The sequence below is a fragment of the Antechinus flavipes genome, chromosome 4 (assembly GCF_016432865.1).
Source record: "Antechinus flavipes isolate AdamAnt ecotype Samford, QLD, Australia chromosome 4, AdamAnt_v2, whole genome shotgun sequence".
Taxonomy (NCBI): Eukaryota; Metazoa; Chordata; class Mammalia; order Dasyuromorphia; family Dasyuridae; genus Antechinus; species Antechinus flavipes.
The window spans coordinates 136,676,918-136,699,092 of NC_067401.1; the positions used below are offsets into that span (position 1 = coordinate 136,676,918).

At 40.3% G+C, this 22,175-nt stretch overlaps 1 protein-coding gene across 2 annotated transcripts in view; it reads right to left on the reverse strand.

The window, feature by feature from the left end:
* Positions 1-22,175, reverse strand: part of SKAP1 (src kinase associated phosphoprotein 1) — a 380,507-nt gene that overhangs the window by 64,638 nt on the left and 293,694 nt on the right. For both annotated transcript variants that reach the window (XM_051994724.1, XM_051994723.1), the window contains exons 7-9: positions 16,604-16,728; positions 11,501-11,564; positions 6,158-6,358 (exon numbers count right to left, since the gene is read on the reverse strand). In XM_051994724.1, the coding sequence (XP_051850684.1) occupies positions 6,158-6,358; positions 11,501-11,564; positions 16,604-16,728 (390 nt within the window). The remainder of the gene's footprint in view (positions 1-6,157; positions 6,359-11,500; positions 11,565-16,603; positions 16,729-22,175) is intronic.

The window sequence follows — 22,175 nt, forward strand, 5'->3', positions numbered from 1 at the left end:
TAATCCCTTTGGGGGCAGTGTGGACAGCTCTGGAATGTACATAGAAGTCCCTGGCTGGGTCTTCATCTATTTTTTTTTCTCTCAGTTTACTGGAAATCTCTCTAGAGAATAGAGTTGGATCCTGTTGCTATCACAGCTGCAGCAGCAGGTCCAGTTACAGCTTCTTAATGGCATCTCTCAGGTAGCTTGTTGGATTTCAACCTCAAGACCCTATACAAACAGAATATGATAAAGTGGTCTTTTTGGGGGGTTATCCTGACTCATAAACAGGGGCTCTTAGTTGGGTGCAGAATAACATCATTCAGGGTGGGAAAGGGACCTTTGAGAAGGCTTCCCATTTTCCTGCATTACTTTCATGTTTTCCTGCTGTGGTTCCCTGTGGTTTAATCTATTTCAAATGCGATCTTAAAATCAAGGGCCCCCATCTGCTCAGCACGGATGTGCAGCAGCCCCATGGGATAGCTGGTTTAAAACCAGGGCTTTCAATATTCTTGTTGTGGCCAACATCTCTCTGGTCCAGCCAAAAACCTCCTATATGGCCCGGCTTCCCCCAGAGGAAGGAGCGTCTCAGACCTATTCCTCAAGTGAATTATCCTGACACAAATGCACTCATACGATCGGATGCTGTGATCATTTTTATGTGCTTTTCATCAAGCCCCACTGGGTAGAAGGCTGATGGGCTGGAGGCAGGAGGGCCTGAGTTCAAATCCCATTAACACCCTTGTGAGCCTACTTGGGAGGAGTTTCTTGACACTGATAAGATATCAGCCCTTTCTATATTCACTTTGAAGTCCTTCAGTACTTTGGGGCAAGAGGGAGATCTCAATTACATAGCCTTCCTTACTGATGAGATGATGAAGAGCATGTGGAAGTATCTCTCCTGGAGGGGGTGGGAAATAGAGGCAATGTAAGTGCCCAGTATTCTTCCCATAGCCCATTTACCTGGGATAATCTAACCAATATTAGAGGCAGGAGCTATTTGACTCTGCGAATGGGGCTGCCACGTTAGCACAATCCAACACTGACTGTCGGCTGTCCCTACACCCAGCACCTGGCCCCTGCAGTAAAAATGGGCCTGAGCAGAAGGTATGCCCGGCATCCCATCTGCTCAGGATTTTTAATCTCACCTGCTTTAAAAGCGCGCACACAGACACACACACACATGTGAGAGCTGAAAATTTCTAACTGGGCTGCTTAAGACAGTGATTTTCAGTTTTTATTTTGTGCTGTTATTTTTATTTTTTTTTTTTAGTATTCTGGTGAACCCTATGGATCACCCCACTTTCACCTCAGTATAATGGTTTTAAGTGAATGAAATAAAATTCTTAGGATTACAAAGGAAGCTAAATACATTGAAATGAACTTGTGATTTTTTTCCTCATTCAAATTCATGAACTCCTGACATTTATCCTGGGATTCCTTGAGGACCAATGGATCTCAGTTTAAGAAACCTCAGTTTAAGGGCTGGATGGGGGAGGTCTGTGTAGCCTCCAACTTTACAGAGGGGTCATACTATTTCTACCCAAAGTAGAATGGTCAGAGCTTTAAATTTCTTCCATTACTTGGTGCACAGCCGGGACAGGAGGGGTACAGGGGGAGAGGACAGTGAGAGGGGGGAGGAAAATGGGAGGAGGCACAGAGAACCAGATAAGGAGAAGAGCCTTTCATTCTGTCCTCTCTCTCTCCCTCTTCTATGGGCCTAGTACCAAACTGTGCTAGAGAAGAAGCTGAGGGATGAAGAATTGTGGCTGAAACATTAATATAATAATTAAATGCCAATATCTCCCAGCTGCAAGGCGCCCTGTAAGTGTGGTGATGGATGGAGGCTTTTAGGAAGAGGCCTTGGGAAACCTGGCACTGTATTTTCCTTGGTAAATTCTAAGGCGTGTTGGTTCCAGCTTCTCTCTCCTTTAGGACAGAGAAGATATGGGTCTTTCCTTCTACCATGAGTATGGCTCATTTCCCATTAAGCTTTCCATCTCCAGACTGGACAGCTATTCCGGACATGGAACTTGTCTCTTTCCAACATAAAGCAGACTGGTTTGCTTGCCAGGGCAATCCCCTTGGATCTAGTGAAACTCATCCAAGTTGGCATGAATTTTGGCAATATGCCCTCATACCCAGGACACTTCCATATTGGTTGGGGAAGAGGCAGAAGATGGGGGAAGAGATGGAAATGAAAGATCCAATCACATCAGCTCCTACTTGGGGTAGGAGGATGACACCCAAAGTATTTCATTGCCTCAGAGTGCCTGGGTAGAAGTACCAGCTCCAGAGACTGCTTTTATTTTATCTTGCCTTGCTCCACCAATCTCTGAGTCACCCCACTTCCATTTTTTTTCCCTTAGAACTAAGAATGGTGAATGAAAAGACTATTTTCTCTTTCTCAGAGATCTGTTCAATGAGGTTTCCACAGAGCACTCTTCCACAGCTGTAACCCTAAAGTAGATTGTCAACTGGATACTTCCCTGAGCTTGGGTGGGGGGGGTGAGTTGGAGTATGATATCATTAGGAAGACCCTAGCCAAATTTGGGAGTGCATCTCCTTTTAGATGGCGTTGTGAATTAGATCCATCTCTGCACCCCTGCTGTTGCAATGGCGCAGACTGCGAAAGGGAAGATTCTCAGAGGAGCTGTGTTTTAATGTAGCAATTTGATTCAATTTTCCACTCTATAAAATTACCCATCACTGCTCGTTGCTTTCTAACAGACACCTTCACTCTTAATTTAACAATCCTATCGAATTCTGCCAGGGAAATTGGAAAAATTTATCACCTGTGAAATTTTATTTTCCTTCGGTTGTATCTGTTTTTGTAAAACTTCATTAACGACGATGACTTGCTGGGGAAATTATCATTTTTTTTTTAAACTTGAGACACAAGAAATAGCTCGACCTCAACCAAGACTTCATTTACATAATAAAACACCACAACAAAGAGCGTTGAAAATCGGGGGATTGGCATAGGCTGGAGGTAGCTCAGAAAAAGGTTGGAGATCCCAAGGGCTTGGTTGGGTGATGTCTGAAGGCCCCACCCAATCAGGGAGGAGTTCTGGGGAATTGGAAACTTTGCCCCTTTGGCAATAATTTGGGGGGACTTGCCTGGTGCTCAGGGTAAAGACAGGGTATAACTTCAGGAGGCAGGAATTCTCTCTTTGGGGAACTTGTAGACGCAACTTATTAATGATGTTCTTCAGCCAACCAGCTGTTCTCCCCTAATGCTGGTTTATACTTGAGTCAAGAGCAAGAGTTCACCTAGGACCCATAAACTCCAGCTTACCTCTATCTTCTAAAGCAGATACAATGAGCTTTTGCCAATTTTCTGCAGGAGTGGAGATTTCTGGATAGGTTTTTAAGATTCAGTGGTCTAACTAACCTCAAACTTAAAAAGACTAATTTTCTACTTTCCATAAAATACAGGACTAGCCTTACTGGATATGGACCTCCAAAAGAGGCCTTATTCTGTTGCTCTGTAGTAGCATCCAGGGGAAGCTCAGTTTTACAAGTCTATGTCAGCAAGCTATGGCAAGCCTTCTCTTTCTGTTCAAGCTCAGGGTGGCTCACCCCCAGGAAGCAGGAAGGATGCCACGGCAATAAAAAGCTCTGGCTTTGGAATTGGAGGTTCTGATCCTGGCCTTTCCATTTATTTTCTGTGTGCTCTTGGTCATATCCCTTCATTTCTCAGTGCTTCAGTTTCTTTCTCTGTACAAAGAGGGAGTTGAACTTGAGAATGTCTAAGGTCCATTCCGGATCTGAATCTATGATTCTTAGAAATCTAGCCACCAGGTAATGAATATTTTGGCCATGACAATTCATATCCGTGTCATGAAGCTCAAAGCAAAAAGAGAGATGGCTTCAGAGCCTGGAAGTTCTCAAGTTCTGATTCTGGCTACTGATTGAGTGACCCTGGATATCCTTTTACAATTCTAGGAAGCTCTCTAGAGCTCTCTACTCCCAGAAGTACCACCTTCCCGCTCCACTGGTACAGGCTTTTTTTCTTTTAGGAATTCCTTCTATCAATAAACTGGTCCAGTCCTTAGCTCTACCTCTATCCTTTGGACTTTTGAAATATTTTATACAATTTTGAGGTGAATGTATATTTCCTCTGAAATAAGGTCTAGGGTTTAGCACAAGTGACAGGCATATAAGGCACTTAATAAAGGCTTGATGATTAACTAAGGTGCTTTGCAGTTTTTTTCTTCACCTTGTTCTGGGCTTCTGGACTTCAAAAATATGCCTTTACTTCTAAAGTTTCATCCTGGAAGTGCCTGGGGGTTTCTCATCTGCAATAACCTACCATGTCTGTGACCTGCTCACCTCGAAATAGCCTTCTTCAAGGTCTACCCCTTCTTTCTCTCATTGGTGAGTTCCTTCCATCTCCATTTTATGGAAGGACCCAGGCTTTTATCACTCCCCTTTTTGGATCTTTTCCTGATTTTTTTGGATTTCAAAAATATTCCCCATATTATTTCCATCCACCTCCCTAGTTTTCAATTCCCTTTAGATCATGTTGCCTCATTAAAGTGTAAGTTCCTTGAGGGCAAGGACTGTGTTATTTTTTACCTGTGCCATTTTTGTATCCCCAGAACTTAGAATAGTGCCTGGAACATGATAAATATTCCTCTCCTCTCCTCTTTTTTCCTTCCTTCCCTCCCTTCTTTTCCCTCAGTCTCCTCAACTGTAAAATGGGAATAATGATAATGTCTATTTTACAGGGTTCTTGTGAGCATCAAATAAGATGCCTGATATATTATAGGGGCTTAATAAATTTTTCTTTTCTCCTTCCTTCCTCCCTCCTCTTTCCCTTCTCTCCCCTCTCCCTCCTTACCTTTCTTCATTCCTATCTACTTAGGTTCTAATCTTCATTCCTTCTTTCTTAACTACTTTCCTTCCTTCCTTCCTTCCTTCCTTCCTTCCTTCCTTCCTTCCTTCCTTCCTTCCTTCCTTCCTTCCTTCCTTCCTTCCTTCCTTCCTTCCTTCCTTCCTTCCTTCCTTCCTTCCTTCCTTCCTTCCTTCCTTTCTCCTTTCTTTCATAAACCCCACAACAGTTATTATTGTAGAATAGGGACTGAACCTGTGATTTCATTGATAGAGGGATCACTCGGGTAAGGAAATACCCTTTACCAATGCAGGCAGACACTTTCTGGGCACCTTATAACTTCAAAGAGATGACTAGAACAATGAAAGATTAAATAATTTGCCCAAATCACATAACCAGAATGTATCCTGAGCCCAATTCTCTATTCATCATGCCATGGTTACCTTTACTATTTAGTACTGTAATTTATTATTACACAAAAAAGGAAGCTGAAACTTGGAGAAAATGAGGTGGCTCATCCAAGATTTCCTAGTTAGCCAGCAGTAGACCCAGAAAAGGACCTCAGGTTCTCTAGACATTTTATTCTTTATCCTCCCAAGAAGACAGGAAAGATGGAGAGAAGACTAGGATCTAGGCAGTGATATTCTGGGGCTGGCTTATATTGATTCAGTTGAATGTTAAATTTTCTGTGTGAGTGCTTTAACATCAAAAACTTGGCAAACATTACAAATCAAGGCTCTATCATTTTGTTTTGATCTCTTAGGCCTAAGAAAGTATTGTACAAAAATGTTTAATAATGAAGATTAAACTTAAAAGTATCTTTTGTATACATTTTTCTCTCTGGAAAGCCAGTTATTAAATACTTATTGACATACTTTTTCTTCTTCTTCTTTTTTTCCTGAGGCAGCTGGGGTTAAGTGACTTGCCCAGAGTCACACAAGTAGGAAGTGTTAATTGTCTGAGACCAGATTTAGACTCAGGTCCTCCTGAATTCAGGGTTGGTGCTCTATCCACTACACCACCTCGCTGCCCCCAATATACTTCTTTATCTAAATCATAGAACATGGGAACTCTTGTTGGGTCATTGTGCACCATGCCCAGATGGGTAGAGCAGATGGCCTTGAAGATCCCTTTCAACTCTGAGATTCTATAATTTCATCTTGTCAGATCAAGAGAGCTCTCCATTCTGGGACTACAAGAAGCCTCCCAAAGACTGGTTCCCTTTTCTTTTCTTTAGAAGATGAGAAGAATCCACCTTAGACTCCATCAAAGTCTGTTTTTTAACAACAGTTCTAGAGTTTATTTAAACTGCAAATGAGGGTAGACTTTACATCAGCTCACCTGGCAGGACTTCATATATATCTTCTTCCTCTTCTTGTTCCTTCTCCTGGTCCTCCTCCACCTCAGTATCTTTCTCTCCCACATTTCCAGGAAAGAGAACAGGTTTGCTGTGTTGTTTGGGATTTGAGGAGTCAAAGCCCTCAATATCATCATACGTCTCCTCTTCCTCTTCTTCATAAGGGATGGTGAAGGAATTTAAATCTGCCAGAGCAAAGGACAGGAAGGAATTAGCATGGAGAGAAAGAAGAAAGCTGAAGAAGGAAGTCCAGGGAATAAAACACATCAAAAGAAAATGGAAATACTAGGTTAAGCACTGTAATTTTTAATGTGGGTCCCAGTGGCAGGAAATATAGAGAAAAGGCCAGATGAACACTGTGTGAGGTTTAAACCATCAACATAAATCCTTTTCTGCAATAAAACTTGGTCAGGATGAAGCTACCTCGGAAAGTAAGGGTATATATGGGAAGGGAAGGCTGAAGTGGGGAAGGATATGCTTGTGTGTGAATGCAAGAGAAGAGAAAAGGGCAGAAAAGTGAATGCTGGTAAGTCAGTTCTGCTTGGCAAGCAGAGAACGAGAATAGGGCTCTTCAGAGGTTCTTGGAGGTACATGAGGCTTATGGGAATCAGTGGTGGCTTTGGCAGCTGAACACAGCACATCTTGTTAGTGGCCCTGCTCCTCTGAAGTCTGGTCTATTCTAAAGGGCTTCAGGAGAGCTGGTGAAATTTATTGAAGGGTCCTAGGCTAATTGGGACAACAAGAAGTGGAATAAAAACAACAACAAAAACCCACTACCTCAAAGGCATAAATAAAGTAGATAAAGGAAATATTTAATGAAGGAGAAGCTCAGAGGTGCAATTCTCCCCTTTCCTCCTCCACACTCTGGCTGTCAAATTGATATTGCTAAAATACAGAACTGATTGAGTCACCTTTCTACTCAAAAATCCCTAGTGGCTCCCGGTAGGATCAACTACAGATTGTTCAGCTGTGAAAAGTTGGCCACAATCTATCTCCTAGCCTCTGGTGTATCTCCAGACCCACAACTCTGGAGCAAGAGGATTTGGGTTTATATTCCATCTCTGATACTTGCTGCCCTGTGACCTCTGTCAAATCTCAAGTCTTCTCTGGGCCTTAATTTAATCTGTAAAGAGACTAGGCTGCTGCACTCAATGTCCTCTGAGGACCTTTCTACCTTTAGGTGTGTGACCTTATTTCATATTTCTTCTCTTTACACCCTCTACATCCAGCTGTAATTGCCTGCAGATGACGTCCCAGCTTTTTTTGCCTTTGCTCTTCTGAGACCTACAGCAAAACTCATTTGCTGCCTCCTCCATGAAACCTTCCTTGATGTCCCACTCTGCCCCCTCCCATAATTGGTGCATAATTAGTACTCATCATCCTTCTAGAGAAAGTGCTGTATCCCCTTAGTAGAATGTAATTAGTACTTGTTTGTTCTCATCATCCTGCTAGGGAAGGTGCTATATCCCCTTTAGTAGAATGTAAACACCTTGAAGGTAGGGAGTGCTTAATTTTTGTTTTTATAGTCCCTGTGTCTAGCAATGGTCCTTGCACAGAATAAAGAGTTTAATAAATGTGAGCAGAATTGACTTGAAATGAATTGCAGCTGCAGCAATGTCCTCTGCAATTATTAAAGTTTGTTGACCATAAAGTGGGTCATTGCACAGTGATGCTGAGCCATAGCACCATAGGCTTGCATCAGGGCACCAGAGAGAGAGAAGGTTATGTGATTCTTAATAAACAGATGTCTTGTTCTTCTCTGATGTGGGATACTGGGTATCCTCAAAAGCCATTTTTTCCTTTCTTTCTTTTTCTTTTTTTTTGGTTTTCCCTTCAGCTGAGAGTACTTTACAGGATGGGTGAATGAAGCCATCTCCACTCTAGGGAAAGAAAGGATGTGTAGTGTTTTGACTGCAATAACAATGTTTAGCTGGATCAGGCTTTTAATAAAGGGTGTGCAACCATTTTCATCTAAAATTCTGGAGCCACCTGATATGAGAAAAAGATCAAAGGTTCACTTGTGGCTTTGTTCACACACTATTTTGTTTTTTTTTTTTTTAAATAAATGGAATGGATAATTCCTTCAATGTGGAAATCTGAAAGGACCACAGGGTAAAAGCTCAATAAAGTTGTACTGAGCTTTATGGAGGTTTACACACTTAGGAGTATATTACATGCATAAATCCAGGGCACCTAGATCAGCCGGTACACTGTGGTCTCCATCACCATTTGTGTTTGGCTTGTTCTACTTCATCATACGTGATGTTCTTGTGATGGCAAAGGCCCGGCTAAGGAAAGAAAGGCAATTCTTTGCAGTGAACACAACTGTATTCCTTTTCACTTCTGAAAAGAGCTCAAAGCTGAAAGAGGCTTGGAATTCCCAGTTCTGAGAGATCTCCCCACTAATTCACAGGTTAAATACAAAGATGGAGTTTGCTTCCTTTTCCTGAGGAAATAGGGATGCTCTGAAACATGACAAATACAATTTGTATCGTACAATTTCAGAGAAGGATTCTGGGGTGACTCTGTCTATTAGGTCAATGAATGTTAGGACGTCTCCTTCCAGATCATGCTGCCTCTGACCTGGGCTACACTGCCCAGCAGAGGGTGCTCTAAGAGCAGAAAAACCACCCCTCAGGCCACACTGGCCACCCAAACTGGCAAATCAGTTTTTAACGCTCCAGGGCCCTAACTAAATCCACAACAATACCCTGCTCTAGGCTGCCTGTCCCTGCTGAGGGCAGGATAGACCGAGTGGGACTTAAAGTGTAACAAACTAAATTTAAATTAGGAATAAGGGGAAAATTCATGGTTATGAACCCCGAGAATGAATCCTTGTCAAATTATGGAATCTCCCTATAGCATAGGTACAGACTTGGGGTGAGCTTGATGGCTTCAGAGATTTTCCTGCTCAGTCTCATTATTGTGGATCCTTTACAGGACCTCAGTTAGACTACTTATGGTGAGATCAAATCCTGAAGCTGAAGCTTAAATAACTTGGTCATGTAATGAACAAGATGGGACGCAGTGGGAGAGGACCCTGAAATTGGGAAAGACTGAAGGCAAAAGGAGGAGGGGACGGCAGAAGATGAGATGGGAAGGTCATGGAAACAATGAATGTGAACTTGGACAGACTCTAAGAGATAGTAGAGTACCTCATGAAAGATAAGATATGACTCAAAAATAAGAAGTTTGCTCTTCCGTAAAATGAAGAAGTATGTATGATCTTGGAGATTTTTTTCATCTCTGTGTACTAAGGTCTTTTCCAGATTTAGGGCAGGATGTTTGTTTACTGATTGTTATCTCCTCTCTTTGAATGCAGTTTTTTTTTTTTTAAATTATGACACTGGATCAATCAAGCATTTATTAAGGACCTATTATGTATTAGACACTAGGAGAGGAGCTAGGGATACAAATATGAAGAATGCCACAATTTCTGCTCTTAAATTTACATTCTAATAAGGGAGAAAACAAATCCATATATAAGTATTGACAAATGAAATACAAATAAATTTCAAGTGGTTATTGCCTTTCATTTTTAAGGAGGACCAAAATGATACCATTATGTTTTTTGATCAGACCAATATGAGCTTGGAATGTTCTGCCACAGGTTGGCACAAGGAGTCTATATGCACATTTGGGGTGGATGTGGTTCTATGTCTGAGCATCTCACGTCCTTTTTAAGCTACTGCAATTCTGCTTTGCTCAGAGAACTGCTCCTTCTTTGACATGGGCTGGGAGTTTCCCATATCAGTGTCTCCCATATCATGCCCAGCATTCAAATTCAAAGTACTTAGTATAAATTAGTACAAGGTAACCTGGAATGGAGCGAACTAACAGTTGAAAAATTATTGGATTTGATCAGCAGTTTTAGGATCTCTTGACCCTCTTTAAAACTATTTAGGACTCCACCCTTTTCCTTTTGTTGTTTAGTCGTTTTTCATTTGTGTCTGACACTTCATGACCACATTTGGGATTTTCTTGGCAAAGATACTGAAGAGGTTTGTCATTTCCTTTTCCAGCTCCTTTTCCAGATGGGTAAACCAAAGCAAACAGAGGTTAAGTGACTTGCCTGGAGTCACACAACTATAAGTTATCTAGGGCTCAATTTGAATTTAGATTTCCCTGACTCCAGGCTCAACACTTGATCCACTGTGGGATCCAGCTGCTCCATTTTTGTTAACGTGGGTTATCTATTTATATTTGCCACATTAGAAAAGAAAACAGCTTCATTTTATTATAAAAAATTTTTATGACTTAATAAACTTCCTGAAAGAGAGATCACTAAGATCCCTAAACAATACTTTGAGAGCCACTGGATTATAATCATTAAAGTCTTTTCCAACTGTACAGGCACCAGGCCTGGAGTCAAGAAAACTTGTACTCTTGAATTCAAATCTAGTTTCAGACACTGATGAGCTGTGTGACCCTGGCTAAGTCATTTAACCCTGTTTACCTCAGTTTCCTTATCGGTAAAATGAACTGGAGAAGAAAATGGCAAAAAACACTCCAGTATATTTTTCAAAAAAAACCCCAAATGGAGACAGGACCAAAAAATGACTGAACAAAATTAGAGTAACCCCAGTCCCAAAGTCATTGATATAGGACTCCTCTTCAGACTATACATAACATTTATATTGCTTGAGAGTTTGCAAACTTTACATATCACACCCAAATCTCACAATAACCCAGTGGAATAAGGGCTATTATTCTACCCATTTCATAGCTGAGAAAATTGGAGTTGAAGATTAAATCACTTGCTCAAGGTCATACAGCTAATAAGTATTTGAACTCAGAGTCTTCCTGACTCCAAAATCAGCATTCTATCCCTTAAGTCTCTTGACTACCTGTTTCCTCCCTTTTGGACTTCTGTCTCAGCTTTAAAAAGAAGGGGTTGGACTCTTAGATAGATGGTCTTTAATTGTAGGAACCTATGACAGTCCTTGTATTAGAGAATAACTAAATAGTACAATGGATAGAACATTGGACCTGGAGTCAGGAAACCTGAATTCAAATGTGGCCTGAAAAATGTACTTTCTGGGTGACCATGCACAAGTCACTTAAGTCTGTTTGCTTCAGTTTCCTCATCTGTAAAATGGAGATAATAATACCATCAAGTTTTCATGGTTGTTGTAAGGCTCAAATGAAATATTTGACAAGTTCTTTGCAGATGAAAGCAACATATGTATAAATCTTATTAGTATTATTATTATTACTATTGCTGTCATTTGTGATGATGGACAGAAAAAATTTTTGTACTTCACAGGGAGCTCTAGATCATCTGCATGCTGGGTAATTTCAACTGCTCTTATATTAATAATACTTACCCTTCAGCAAGAAACTTATTTGGTCCACCCAGTCTTTGGCTTCAGCTGGATTAATAGCTGTAAACTGGAGAAAGAATGAGTGAGTTAATTTATCACCTTCTGAATATTTCACTAAAATTTCCATGACCCTTGGTAGGGAGGCACAGGGAAAGGAAGTGGGCAGCCGAAATCTGTCAGAGCTTTAAACTTGCACAGCTCAGCATTTCCTGACTGCCCTGGATTCACATCAAATATCATACATCTCTTTTAATAATGAGGGAGATGCATATACCCATATGCAGAACAGAAGTGTGCCTCCTAGAGAGATTCAGTTTTGCATCCATTCAAGCCAGTCCCTCAACCAGATTTTTACACTTTCTTTCTACACTCAACAAGCAATTATTGAATAAACAACTACCACATACTAAGGGGAGTAGTTATAAAGAGGGCAGCATAGCAGGGCAAATAGAATAGTAGTCTTGGGGTCAGGAAGTCTTGTTTTCAAATGTCTACCAGCCTGTGTGACTATGGACAACTCACTCTGTTATTGTTTAGTTGTTTTTCGTTGTGTCCTACTCTTTTTGAACCCAGTTGGAGTTTTCTTGGCAAAGATACTGGAGGAGTTTACCATTTCCTTCTCCAGCTCATTTTACAGATGAGGAAACTGAGGCACACAGGTTTAAGGGACTTGCCCAAGGTCATACTGCTCGTGTCTGAGGCTGAATTGAATTCAGGAAGAGGAATTTTCCTGACTCCAGTCTCGGAGCTCTGTGTTATCTAGCTGCCCTTAAAAATCTCTTTGGCTTCAGTTTCTTATTTGTAAAATGGGGTAATCACATCTATAATAGCTACTTCCCACACTGTGATGCTTTTTTTTTTTTTTTTTGAGGCTTAAATGAGATAATGTATGTAGAATGCTTTGCCAATTGTTAAGCAGTGTATAAATGCTGTTATTAATTATAATAATAAAAAGAAATACTCAAAAGACATTCAATCTAATAGCAGATACACATGTGGAGAAGCTCATGAAATCAAAACAAAGCAATAAAATAGCAAGTATAGAATGATGTATTGAAAGATATTAGAAAGATCCAGAAGAGGGAAATGGTCATAGTGGCTTGGGAGTAGCTTGATTTTGTCAGAGACTAACAGAATTGATGAATACCAACTGGCAGAGATAGAAGGAGGAGAATTTATGAGAGCAGGATAATGTTTGCAAAGGCTTATAGGTGGAAATGAGTAAACGGGCAGGGAAAGAACAGGGGCAGATGATAGACTTGGATGGAGTTGAGAATTTTAGCTGATAAGGGTGGAGAGGTGAGAATGGGTGCAAAATAGCTGGAAGAGGTTCTGAATTCTTTGAAGAATAGTTTAAATCAAAAATAGTAGATAACATGCTGATTAGTGATACTTGGAACATATCTTCTTTCTCACTTTGTGCAACTCTGCCTCAATTAAATCCAATTCACACAAAACTCCAGACATCACACTGTGATATCACTGAATCTTTCTGAAATGAAAGATGAACAACAAGAAAAAGTGGTGGACCATGGGGGTAGACAGTTACACACTCTTCCAAGCATAGTCATCAGTTTGTTTTGTTTAACTTTTTAATTTGTTTGTTTTTAAAATAATAGAGGAAAACTTGAGCTGGTGGTTTTTTGAGAAGTGTTTATGATCCAAAAAAATCTCCATTGATCAAATATTTTTTTAAATGATAGGCAACAATCACCCTTCTAAATTATTGATATGGGGACTAAGTGAAAAGATTATCTAAAAGAAGCAATTCTAGCAACTGTGTATGGATCATATACACTTCAGTGTCAACTTGTAGGAAAATTCTGTTGGTGAAGAAAATACTTGGAAGGCTGTACAGTATCCTTGGGATGAGAAGAAGAACAGGTTGGATTATATTTAAAAAACAAAAAAGGCAATGCTATAAGCACCATCATGGGTAAGAAGCCCAAAGAAGCTGACAAGTATGGCAGACCCATGATAGTCATCTCTGAAAATTTAACTCTTTTTGTCTTATTTTAAATGAATCACTTAAAAATGGGCCTCCCTGCATAATATTTCTATTATCTGGACCGTTTGGGACAAGACTCAGGTTTAGATATATTGCATGAAAATCTGGCACTATTTACTTCTTTATTTCTAATAAACTCTGCTACTGTTTTATAAGATGGCTGTCTAAAATGAGGTGGCCAGAAGAACACTGGATTTAGATGTAGAGGGTTCTCTCAGCCTCCTACTTCTTACAACTCCTCAAAGTTGTGTGACTTTGGGTAAGTCACTTTAATTTCTCAAGGCTTCATATTTCTTCAGTTGTATAAAAGTGGGCTGTTGGGCTAGATGATTTCTATGGTGCCTTGTAACTAAAACTAACTTTTAACTCCTAATGTTCTTATTACTCTATTTTATAGGTAAAGAAACAACCTAAGAGAAGGGAAGGGATACAGTGACAAAGCTAAGATTAAAACATTTTGATAAAACTTTTCAAAATGATTTAAAAATCCATAAAGCAGCTAGCTGATGCCCTGGACTTGAGAATCTAGAAGACCTGAGTTTGAATCCTGAGCAAGCATCCACTAGTTATGAGATCCTGGGCAAGTCAGTTGAACTCTGTCTGCCTTAGTTTCTTCATCTGTAAAGTGGGGATAATAATAGCATTTGTCTCACAGGGTTGTGATGCTCAAATGGGATAATACATATAAAGTGCTTTGTAAACCTTAAAGCACTATATAAATGCTACAATGATGATGATGGCACAGGACCTAATATCAAATTTCAGTTTTGCTCTTTATTATCTATGTAAGATTGAATAAGTCCTTTCACTTTTTTGTGCCTCAGTTTCTTAATCTATAATTAGAAGGTTAAACTTGATGACCCTTTAAGTTGAGTCTGCTCTGCATATACAATCCTATACAGATTTAGCAGAAAGATTATGTAAAATTGAAACGTGAACAAAGTAGGATTTGCCAATTCTAGAATTTAATTCAATGCAATTCAATAAATGCCTACTGTATTATTCCATTTCTTGTGTAGATATTTGAGATAGGAAGATAAGAGAAAGAGAAAAAAAGGTTTGGTTTTTAAGGAACTTATGGTTCTTCAGCAGGGAAACAGCATGTATGCAGATAAGTAAATACAAAATTACTTCAGAGGTGGACAGGAAGCATCTGCAGCAGCTGCGAGGAAATCAGAAAGGCTCCCAAGAGGGGACTGCAGAACTTCATAAAGAAGATTTAAAAACATACATACGGTATATTTTTATACCTAGTTATTTACCAACATATATGTACATATATGCAAACATGTGTGTACACACGTGTTGTGCATACATGTATCTAGATATATCGCTATATCTCCTATCTAGTTTCAGAGAACCAAAGATTACTAGAGACTCTATGGAAATGTTCCAAGTTTCAGAGGAAATGAATAAGCATTGACATTTGATTCTTTGTGAAGGACTGGGAAATTTATATGTTTTATATATAATATAATTTTATATCTTATTTAATTTTACATAATTTTTAGATCTAATTTATAATTTATATGAGGACTAAAAGTCTACAACGAAGGGAGACGCATTGGTAGATATCTGTTAGTCAAAAGGCTAATGACTTTTGCGTGGCATCCCCTTTTTTTCCCCACAATAAGCTAAAATGTTCCTTGGTTGTATCAATAGAAGATAAAATCACCAGCATACAAAAAGGAATCTTTTTTTTTTTTGGGGGGGGGCAGTGTGTGAGAGTTATACATAGAATCAGGAAGACTGTGTTGAATAATAGGAAGGACATGGAAGAATAATCTATTGCCTGCTGTGCAGAAGAATTGGTGGGGAAAGAGAAATAAAAATTTCCCTTATGGGTGTGTGTGTGTGTGTGTGTGTGTGTGTGTGTGTGTGTGTGTGAGAGAGAGAGAGAGAGAGAGAGAGAGAGAGAGAGAGAGAGAGAGAGAGAGAAAGGAAAGAGAGAGAGAGAGAAAGAGAGAGTGTGTGTATGTGTGTGTGTGTGTGAGAGAGAGAGAGAGAGAGAGAGAGAGAGAGTGTATGTGTGTGTGTGTGTGTGTGTGTGTGTGTGTGTGTGTGTGAGAGAGAGAGAGAGAGAGAGAGAGAGAGAGAGAGAGAGAGAAAGGAAAGAGAGAGAGAGAGAGTGTGTGTATGTGTGTGTGTGTGTGTGTGTGTGTGTGTGTGTGAGAGAGAGAGAGAGAGAGAGAGAGAGAAGAGAGAGAGAAAGAGAGAGAGAGAAAGAGACAGAGAAAGAGACAGAGACACAGAGACACAGAGACAGAGAGAGATAGAGACAGAGACAAACAGAGACAGAGACAGAGACAGAGAGATACACATACGGAAACAGAGACAGAGAAAGACAGAAAAAGAAAGAGACAAAGAGAAAGACAGAAAGAGAGACAGACAGACATACACAGAGATACGTAGTGAGACACATAGAGAGACAGAGAGATAGAAAGGACTACATAGAGATAGGCACATACACAGAGGCACCCACACAGAGACAGAGAGAGACACACCCATAAAAGACAGGGAAGGGAGGGAGAGGGGAAGTGGGAGGGAGGATGAGAAAGAGAAAAGGAGAGGGAGAGGAAGCAAAACAGAAAGAAAACAGGACAAGTCACAGGGACAGGGAAGAAAATTTATAGCAAGTCAGAGACAGAGCAAAAGGAATTAAGATTGCATGTTGGAATAGGCAAGAAAGCAGTCAGTGTATGATGGGAAGATGGGAGGGAGAAGGGTGAGACGCAGGCAGCAAGTAATGAAATGGAGATGGAAAGACAGGTTTGGAACACTCTTGTCAAGCTGGGTGTCTGGGATGTGGGTGGGACACAGAGATCCGAGAAATGGGCAATGAATTGCAGGGGTCAGCCCAGCCCAGTAAGGAGAAGATGCACGTCAGGTCAGAAACGAGCAGAGGCAGCAGGAAAAGTCTCACTTTTGTGGGTGAGCCCCCAGCACTTTGCACAGCGCCTGGCAAACAGGAGGCACTCATTCAATGTCTGTTGAATGACTGACTGACTAGAAAGTGATGGACACCAGAGCAGCATGTGCCAGAGGGGACGAGGCTGCAGTGACAGGGAGAGAGGAGCCTCCACGGGGGCCTCTCTTACCTCATAGCCGCGTCTGTCCGGCGAGGTCAGCTCAAAGCAGGACTCCCTCTTGGAGTCTCGTCGCAGGTAGGGGGCCATCTGTACGTTGTAGTCCTTGATGAAAAGGGTCCCTTTGGGCTGCTTACCTGAAAAAGAGGAAAAGCTAGGTCCTGAGAGATCTCACTGCTAGGGGAAGACATCTTCCCCGGGCATGTGAAGGAAAAGCATGAAAACACCTGTGCTATCCCAGAGGGGCCAAAGTAGTCTAGGAAAGGTTATTGGGAAAGAAGAAGAAGAGGTTACGGTTAGAGCAAAGCAAAGATCGCTGCCTGGCTGGGGAAATGCAACATGAAAGGTTATTTTGCCAGAAGAGTACAACAGAGAGGGAGAATTTATTAGAATGTTAAGAGATCTATAATAGCAGAGAGAGGAGGGATGATTACAGCTGGGAGAGTAGGGCTGGCAATATGGGGCTCTTGAAGGCCATTACCGAGCTGAAACATTATTATGAAAGGCTGCAGAGCTCATACCGAGAGCAGGGACAGCAAGAGAGGGTTCCTAACGCCACTGTGTCCTTGCCCTCTGAAATTCTCCCCTCAAATAGGGAATGGAAAGGAGGAGGTTTTGACGATAGAGGAAAATGATGAAAAAATGACCATTTTAAAAAACCATCTCGTGGAGGTCAAGCTAGGAAGGAATTCTCTTAGAGAAAAATGATGCCATATTATTTGTACACATAAATTGCCATCCTGATAAAGCAAATCCTGAGCACTTTTGAACGTTAGGGCCTTTGGTTGCCTCCCCTATCTCTGGAATATTGCCAGAGGTCAAGATCCTTTTCAAGGTTACTGGGAATACAGACTATGCCTGGAGGTGGAGGAGGAGGAGAGACAGAGAGAGACAGAGAGACAGAGACAAAGACAGACACACAGAGAGAGACAAAGAGAGAAAGACAGAGATAAAGAGAGAGTCAGAGAGATAGAAAGACAGAGACAGAAAGAGAGAGAGACAGAGACACAGAGAAAGACAAAAAGAGACAGGGAAAGAGACACACACACACATAGAGACACACAGAGAGACAGAGACAGAGACAAAGAGAGAGACACAGAGAGAGACAAAAAGAGAAAGAAAGACAGAGATAAAGAGAGAGATAGAGAGATAGAAACACAGAGACAGAAAGAGAGAAAGAGACAGAAACATAGAGGCAGTGAGACAGAGAGAGACAAAGAGAGATAGACAGGGAGACACACACACACACACACACACACACACACACACACACACTTCATGTTTGGCTACAAATGTCCAATCAATGGAAGCTTTGGGAAGGGTGTGGAGGAAGAAAGAAAAGTGAGGGTGGGCAAAAGAAAAAAGAGAATGCCTTGAAGTGAACAAGAGAAAGTGGGAAATAAGATTCCTTATTTGACAGCCAAAGATCATAATAGGGGCAGCTAAGATGGCACAGTGAATGGAGCACCAGCCCTGGAATCAGGAGAATCTGAGTCCAAATCCAGTCTCAGACATTTAACACTTCCTAGCTGTATGACTCTGGATAAGTCACTTAACTCCAACTGCCTCAAAAACAAAAATCATTGTCTAACACAGAATCGCAAAGGCTATCTGGATCAAGAACAAGAATTCAGAGAATAATCTCAAGCACATCTTCAACAAGTGACCGTTCACACTGTTTGAAACCTCCACTGAGGGAGAGAACCTACCTATGTCCCATCAGCCCATTCTCCTTTTTTTGGGGGGGTCCTCTAATTGTTGGTAGTTTTTCCTTATACTAAGTTAAAATAGATTCTGAAACTTCTCTTTACTGCTCCAAACTCTGCTCTCTGGGACTAAGGAGAGTAAGTCAAATTTTCCGAATATGAGGAACAGATAAATTTTTTTTAAAAGAGAAAGATTTTTTAGGGAGTCTGCCCATGATCATGCTGTTTTCTGCTTGTAAGTTCTTTAAAAAAGACAGGGACTAATTTATTTTGTCAAGAGAAACACAGAACCATACCCCTTACATAAATTCAGCAAGGTGACATAATGGATAGAACACTGGCCAGAGTCAGGAAGAACTGGATGCAGATTCTGCCTCAGATACTAGCTGTATGATCCTGGGCAAGTCACTTAACTTCTGACTATCTTGGTTTCCCCAAATGTGAAATGGAGATGGTAATAGCAACCACTTCCCATGGATGGATCACTTTTTAAGAGGATCAAATGAGATCATATTTGTAAAGTGCTTAGCACAGTGACTGGCACATAGTAGGAGCCTAATAAATGTTTGTTTCCTTAATTCCTCCACAATATCTATCATAAAGAAAATAGAGATGACAGGAGAAAAAATAGAAACAGTTCTTGGCTCCCCCATATCCATGGCTATCCTCACCTGGTTGAGCTCAAAGAAATACACAACCATTCTGTACTTACAGAATGTCCTGGGTACAATAAGAAGTAACTGGCGAGAAGGGAGCCATGTAACAGTGGTTTTTGACACCAGAATCTTTTTTGTTAAAGTATCTCTCCTTGTTCTAACCGGCCACTAAAATGTTTTGTTGTTTCTTTGGTCACCAGATTTTATTTCACCCTGATGGCAAAATGGTCAATAAAAGCATGGATTTCTTTCTCTCTCTTTTAAAGCCATAAGGATAAAGGATTTCTGAATGAACGGAAGACACACATGGTCATATATCCAGAGATGCCTGGGCTGGTTCAAGATATTAGCCACCTATTTTTATACAACGGCAATAGCAAAATACTTCCATTTTGACAATACATTACATTGTTTGTTCAGAGATTTGAGCCAAACAAAACTAGCCAGGCTCGCCTGGCTTGCCTGCTCAGGAATCTGAGAAGGAATTGTGGTTGGGGGGCTTGTGGAGGGAGAATGATGACACAGGGGAAGAGACAGCAGATGGAAAGGGAGCTGAATTGGAGTCATGGGTTAGTCCTTGGGCAAATTAATTAATCTCTCTGGGTCTCCATTTCCTCACTTGTAAAGTGAAGGGAGGAAGAGAATAAAATAATAATAATAAATTTTAAAAAGGAAGCTTATAGAATGATAGATTTATAGCTGAAAAAAATAGAAGTTATTGAATTCATTCCTTTCATGTTATAGATAGGGAAACTGAGTCCCAAAGAAAGTAAGTTTTTCTTGCCCAAAGCCACAATGAGAATAAGGGGCAGAGATGGGATATGAATGTTGGGTATCCGACTTCAAATCCCAATTAATTCAAATACTTCTTTGCATTTTGTAGCTGTGAAGGATATAGAGCCCCTACTTCAGTTGGTGGGTCACTGATAATGACGCAGAGAGAAAGGAAATAAATTAATAGCTAAATAAATAAATGGATAAATAAAGTGAAAAGGATTGGACTGGCTGAACTTAGTCCCTCCCAGTTATGATCATAGTACTTGTAATTCAGGTTTAGGAATGCTACAGTTACAGTTAGCATAGGAATGCTAACTCTAGTCAGGAATGAGCATGCTAGCTTCACAGAATTACCACTCAGGCTAATCTTTTTAAAAAAATCATATTTGTAATGGCTGTATTAATGGTATTCATTAAATATTTTAGAATTTCATGTATTTGTTTTTGGCAAGGCAATTGGGAGTTATGTGACTAGTCATACAACTAGTCTTTTAAGTTTCTGAGGTCACATTGGAATTCACATCCTCCTGATTCCAGGACCTATGCTTGAACCACTGTACCACCTGGCTGCCCCTATTCATTGTATACTGATTGTAGTTACAATTGATAACTACTGAAGGTAGTCTCCATTCTCCTAAAAGTCTCCATTCTCCTAAAAGCAATCTCATAATGTGATGGAAAGAAGTCTTGATTTGGAGTTGAGAGCTGCATTTGAATCCTGACCCTGTTATCTGTGAAACGTATAATAAGTTTTTCCCTGGGCCTCAGTTTCCTTATCTTGACAATGCAGGAGATTGAACAGAAAGAAGAAGAGATAAAGGGAGTTGAAGGGAAGGGAGAAGAAATGATAGGAAGAAGAGAAAGAAGACTGGGTGTTCTAGGCTTGTCTGCACCCATCTGAAAGAACAGAATCAAATTCAACCAAAGCAAATAAGACACAATTATTGCCCTCATGGAGGTTCCAACCTAGTAGTGAGGATAAGACATTCATACAAATAAGCATGACACAAGCAAAACAAAAAACCCAAACTTCCTCAAACCCAAGATAACTGAATAAAAGAAGTTATAAATAAGAGGTTACAAGGATTCTAGAGAAAGATCATTTCTTTATTTTTATTCATATTTTTAAGCAGAGTGTGAGGAAATTGGAGTTAAGGGACTTGCTCAAGGTCACACAGCTAGTAAGTATTAAGAAGATTTGAATTCAGGTCCTTCTGATTCCAGGGCTGGTACTCTATCCACCACACCATCTAACTGCCCCCAGGAAGGTTGTTTCTAATTGGTCATGAGGAGCTGAGGAAGATTTCCTAGAGAAGGAGTCACTGATTTGGATCTTGAAGATGGGTATGATTTAAAAATGGAAATGAGCAACATAGAGAAAGGAGAGGATGGGGAATCCAAATACAGGGACTGGCTTGGCATGGAGGTAAGAAAACTTAGGATATGGTTACGGTATGGGGAGTTCAGTTCAGTGGATAGAGTGCTAGGACTTGAGTTGGGAAGACTCATCTTCCTGATTTCAAATCTAGCCTCAGACGCTTACTAGCTGTGCGACCCTGAACAAGTCACTTAACCATGTTTGCCTCAGTTTCCTCATCTGTCAAATTACTTGGAGAAAGAAATGGCAAATCACTCCAGTATCTTTGCCAAGAAAACCCCAAAATGGTGTCCTGAAGAGTTATACACAGCTGAAAATCACTCAATAACAAAATGATGGGGACAGGGAGAGGGACAGGATCCTGGATAATGAGAGTTTTTATAAACATACTTAGAGTGTATTGCTTTTTGGACTTCTGGTATGGACAAGTCTTCTAGGACTCTTTCATGTCTACTGACAGTGGGATTAAGAAGAGATTTTTTGGCCAGCTACTGAGTCAGAACTGAACATGCATACAAAGGCTCAGTCTGTAAGGTTTCTTCTAGTTTTAGATCCTATGATTATATGTGGTGTCCCCAAACTGTTGGTGCATTTTTAAGCTATTAAAGCTATTTTAAAAGTTCTTTTTTATTATATAAATGGTCCAGTCAACCATTCTTTCTTTCATTTTTAAAAATAACAGCTTATTTTCAAAATGCATATAAAGATAGTTTTTAACATTGCAAAACCTTTTGTTCCAAAATTTCCCCCTCCCTTCCCCAACCTCTCTCTATAGACAACAACCAATCTAATATATGTTAAACATGTACAATTCTTCTATACATATTTTCACATTTATTGTGCTACACAAGAAAAATCAGATCAAAAAGGAAAAAAAAATGAGAAAAAAACAAAAAGCAAGCAAACAACAACAAAAAGGTGAAAAAACTACTTTGTGATCCACATTCAGTCCCACAATCTATTAGAATTGGCCTGAATCACCTCATTGTTGGAAAGAGTAATGTCCATCAGAGTCAATCATCACATAATCTTGCTGTTGCTTTGTACAATATTCTCTTCAACCATTC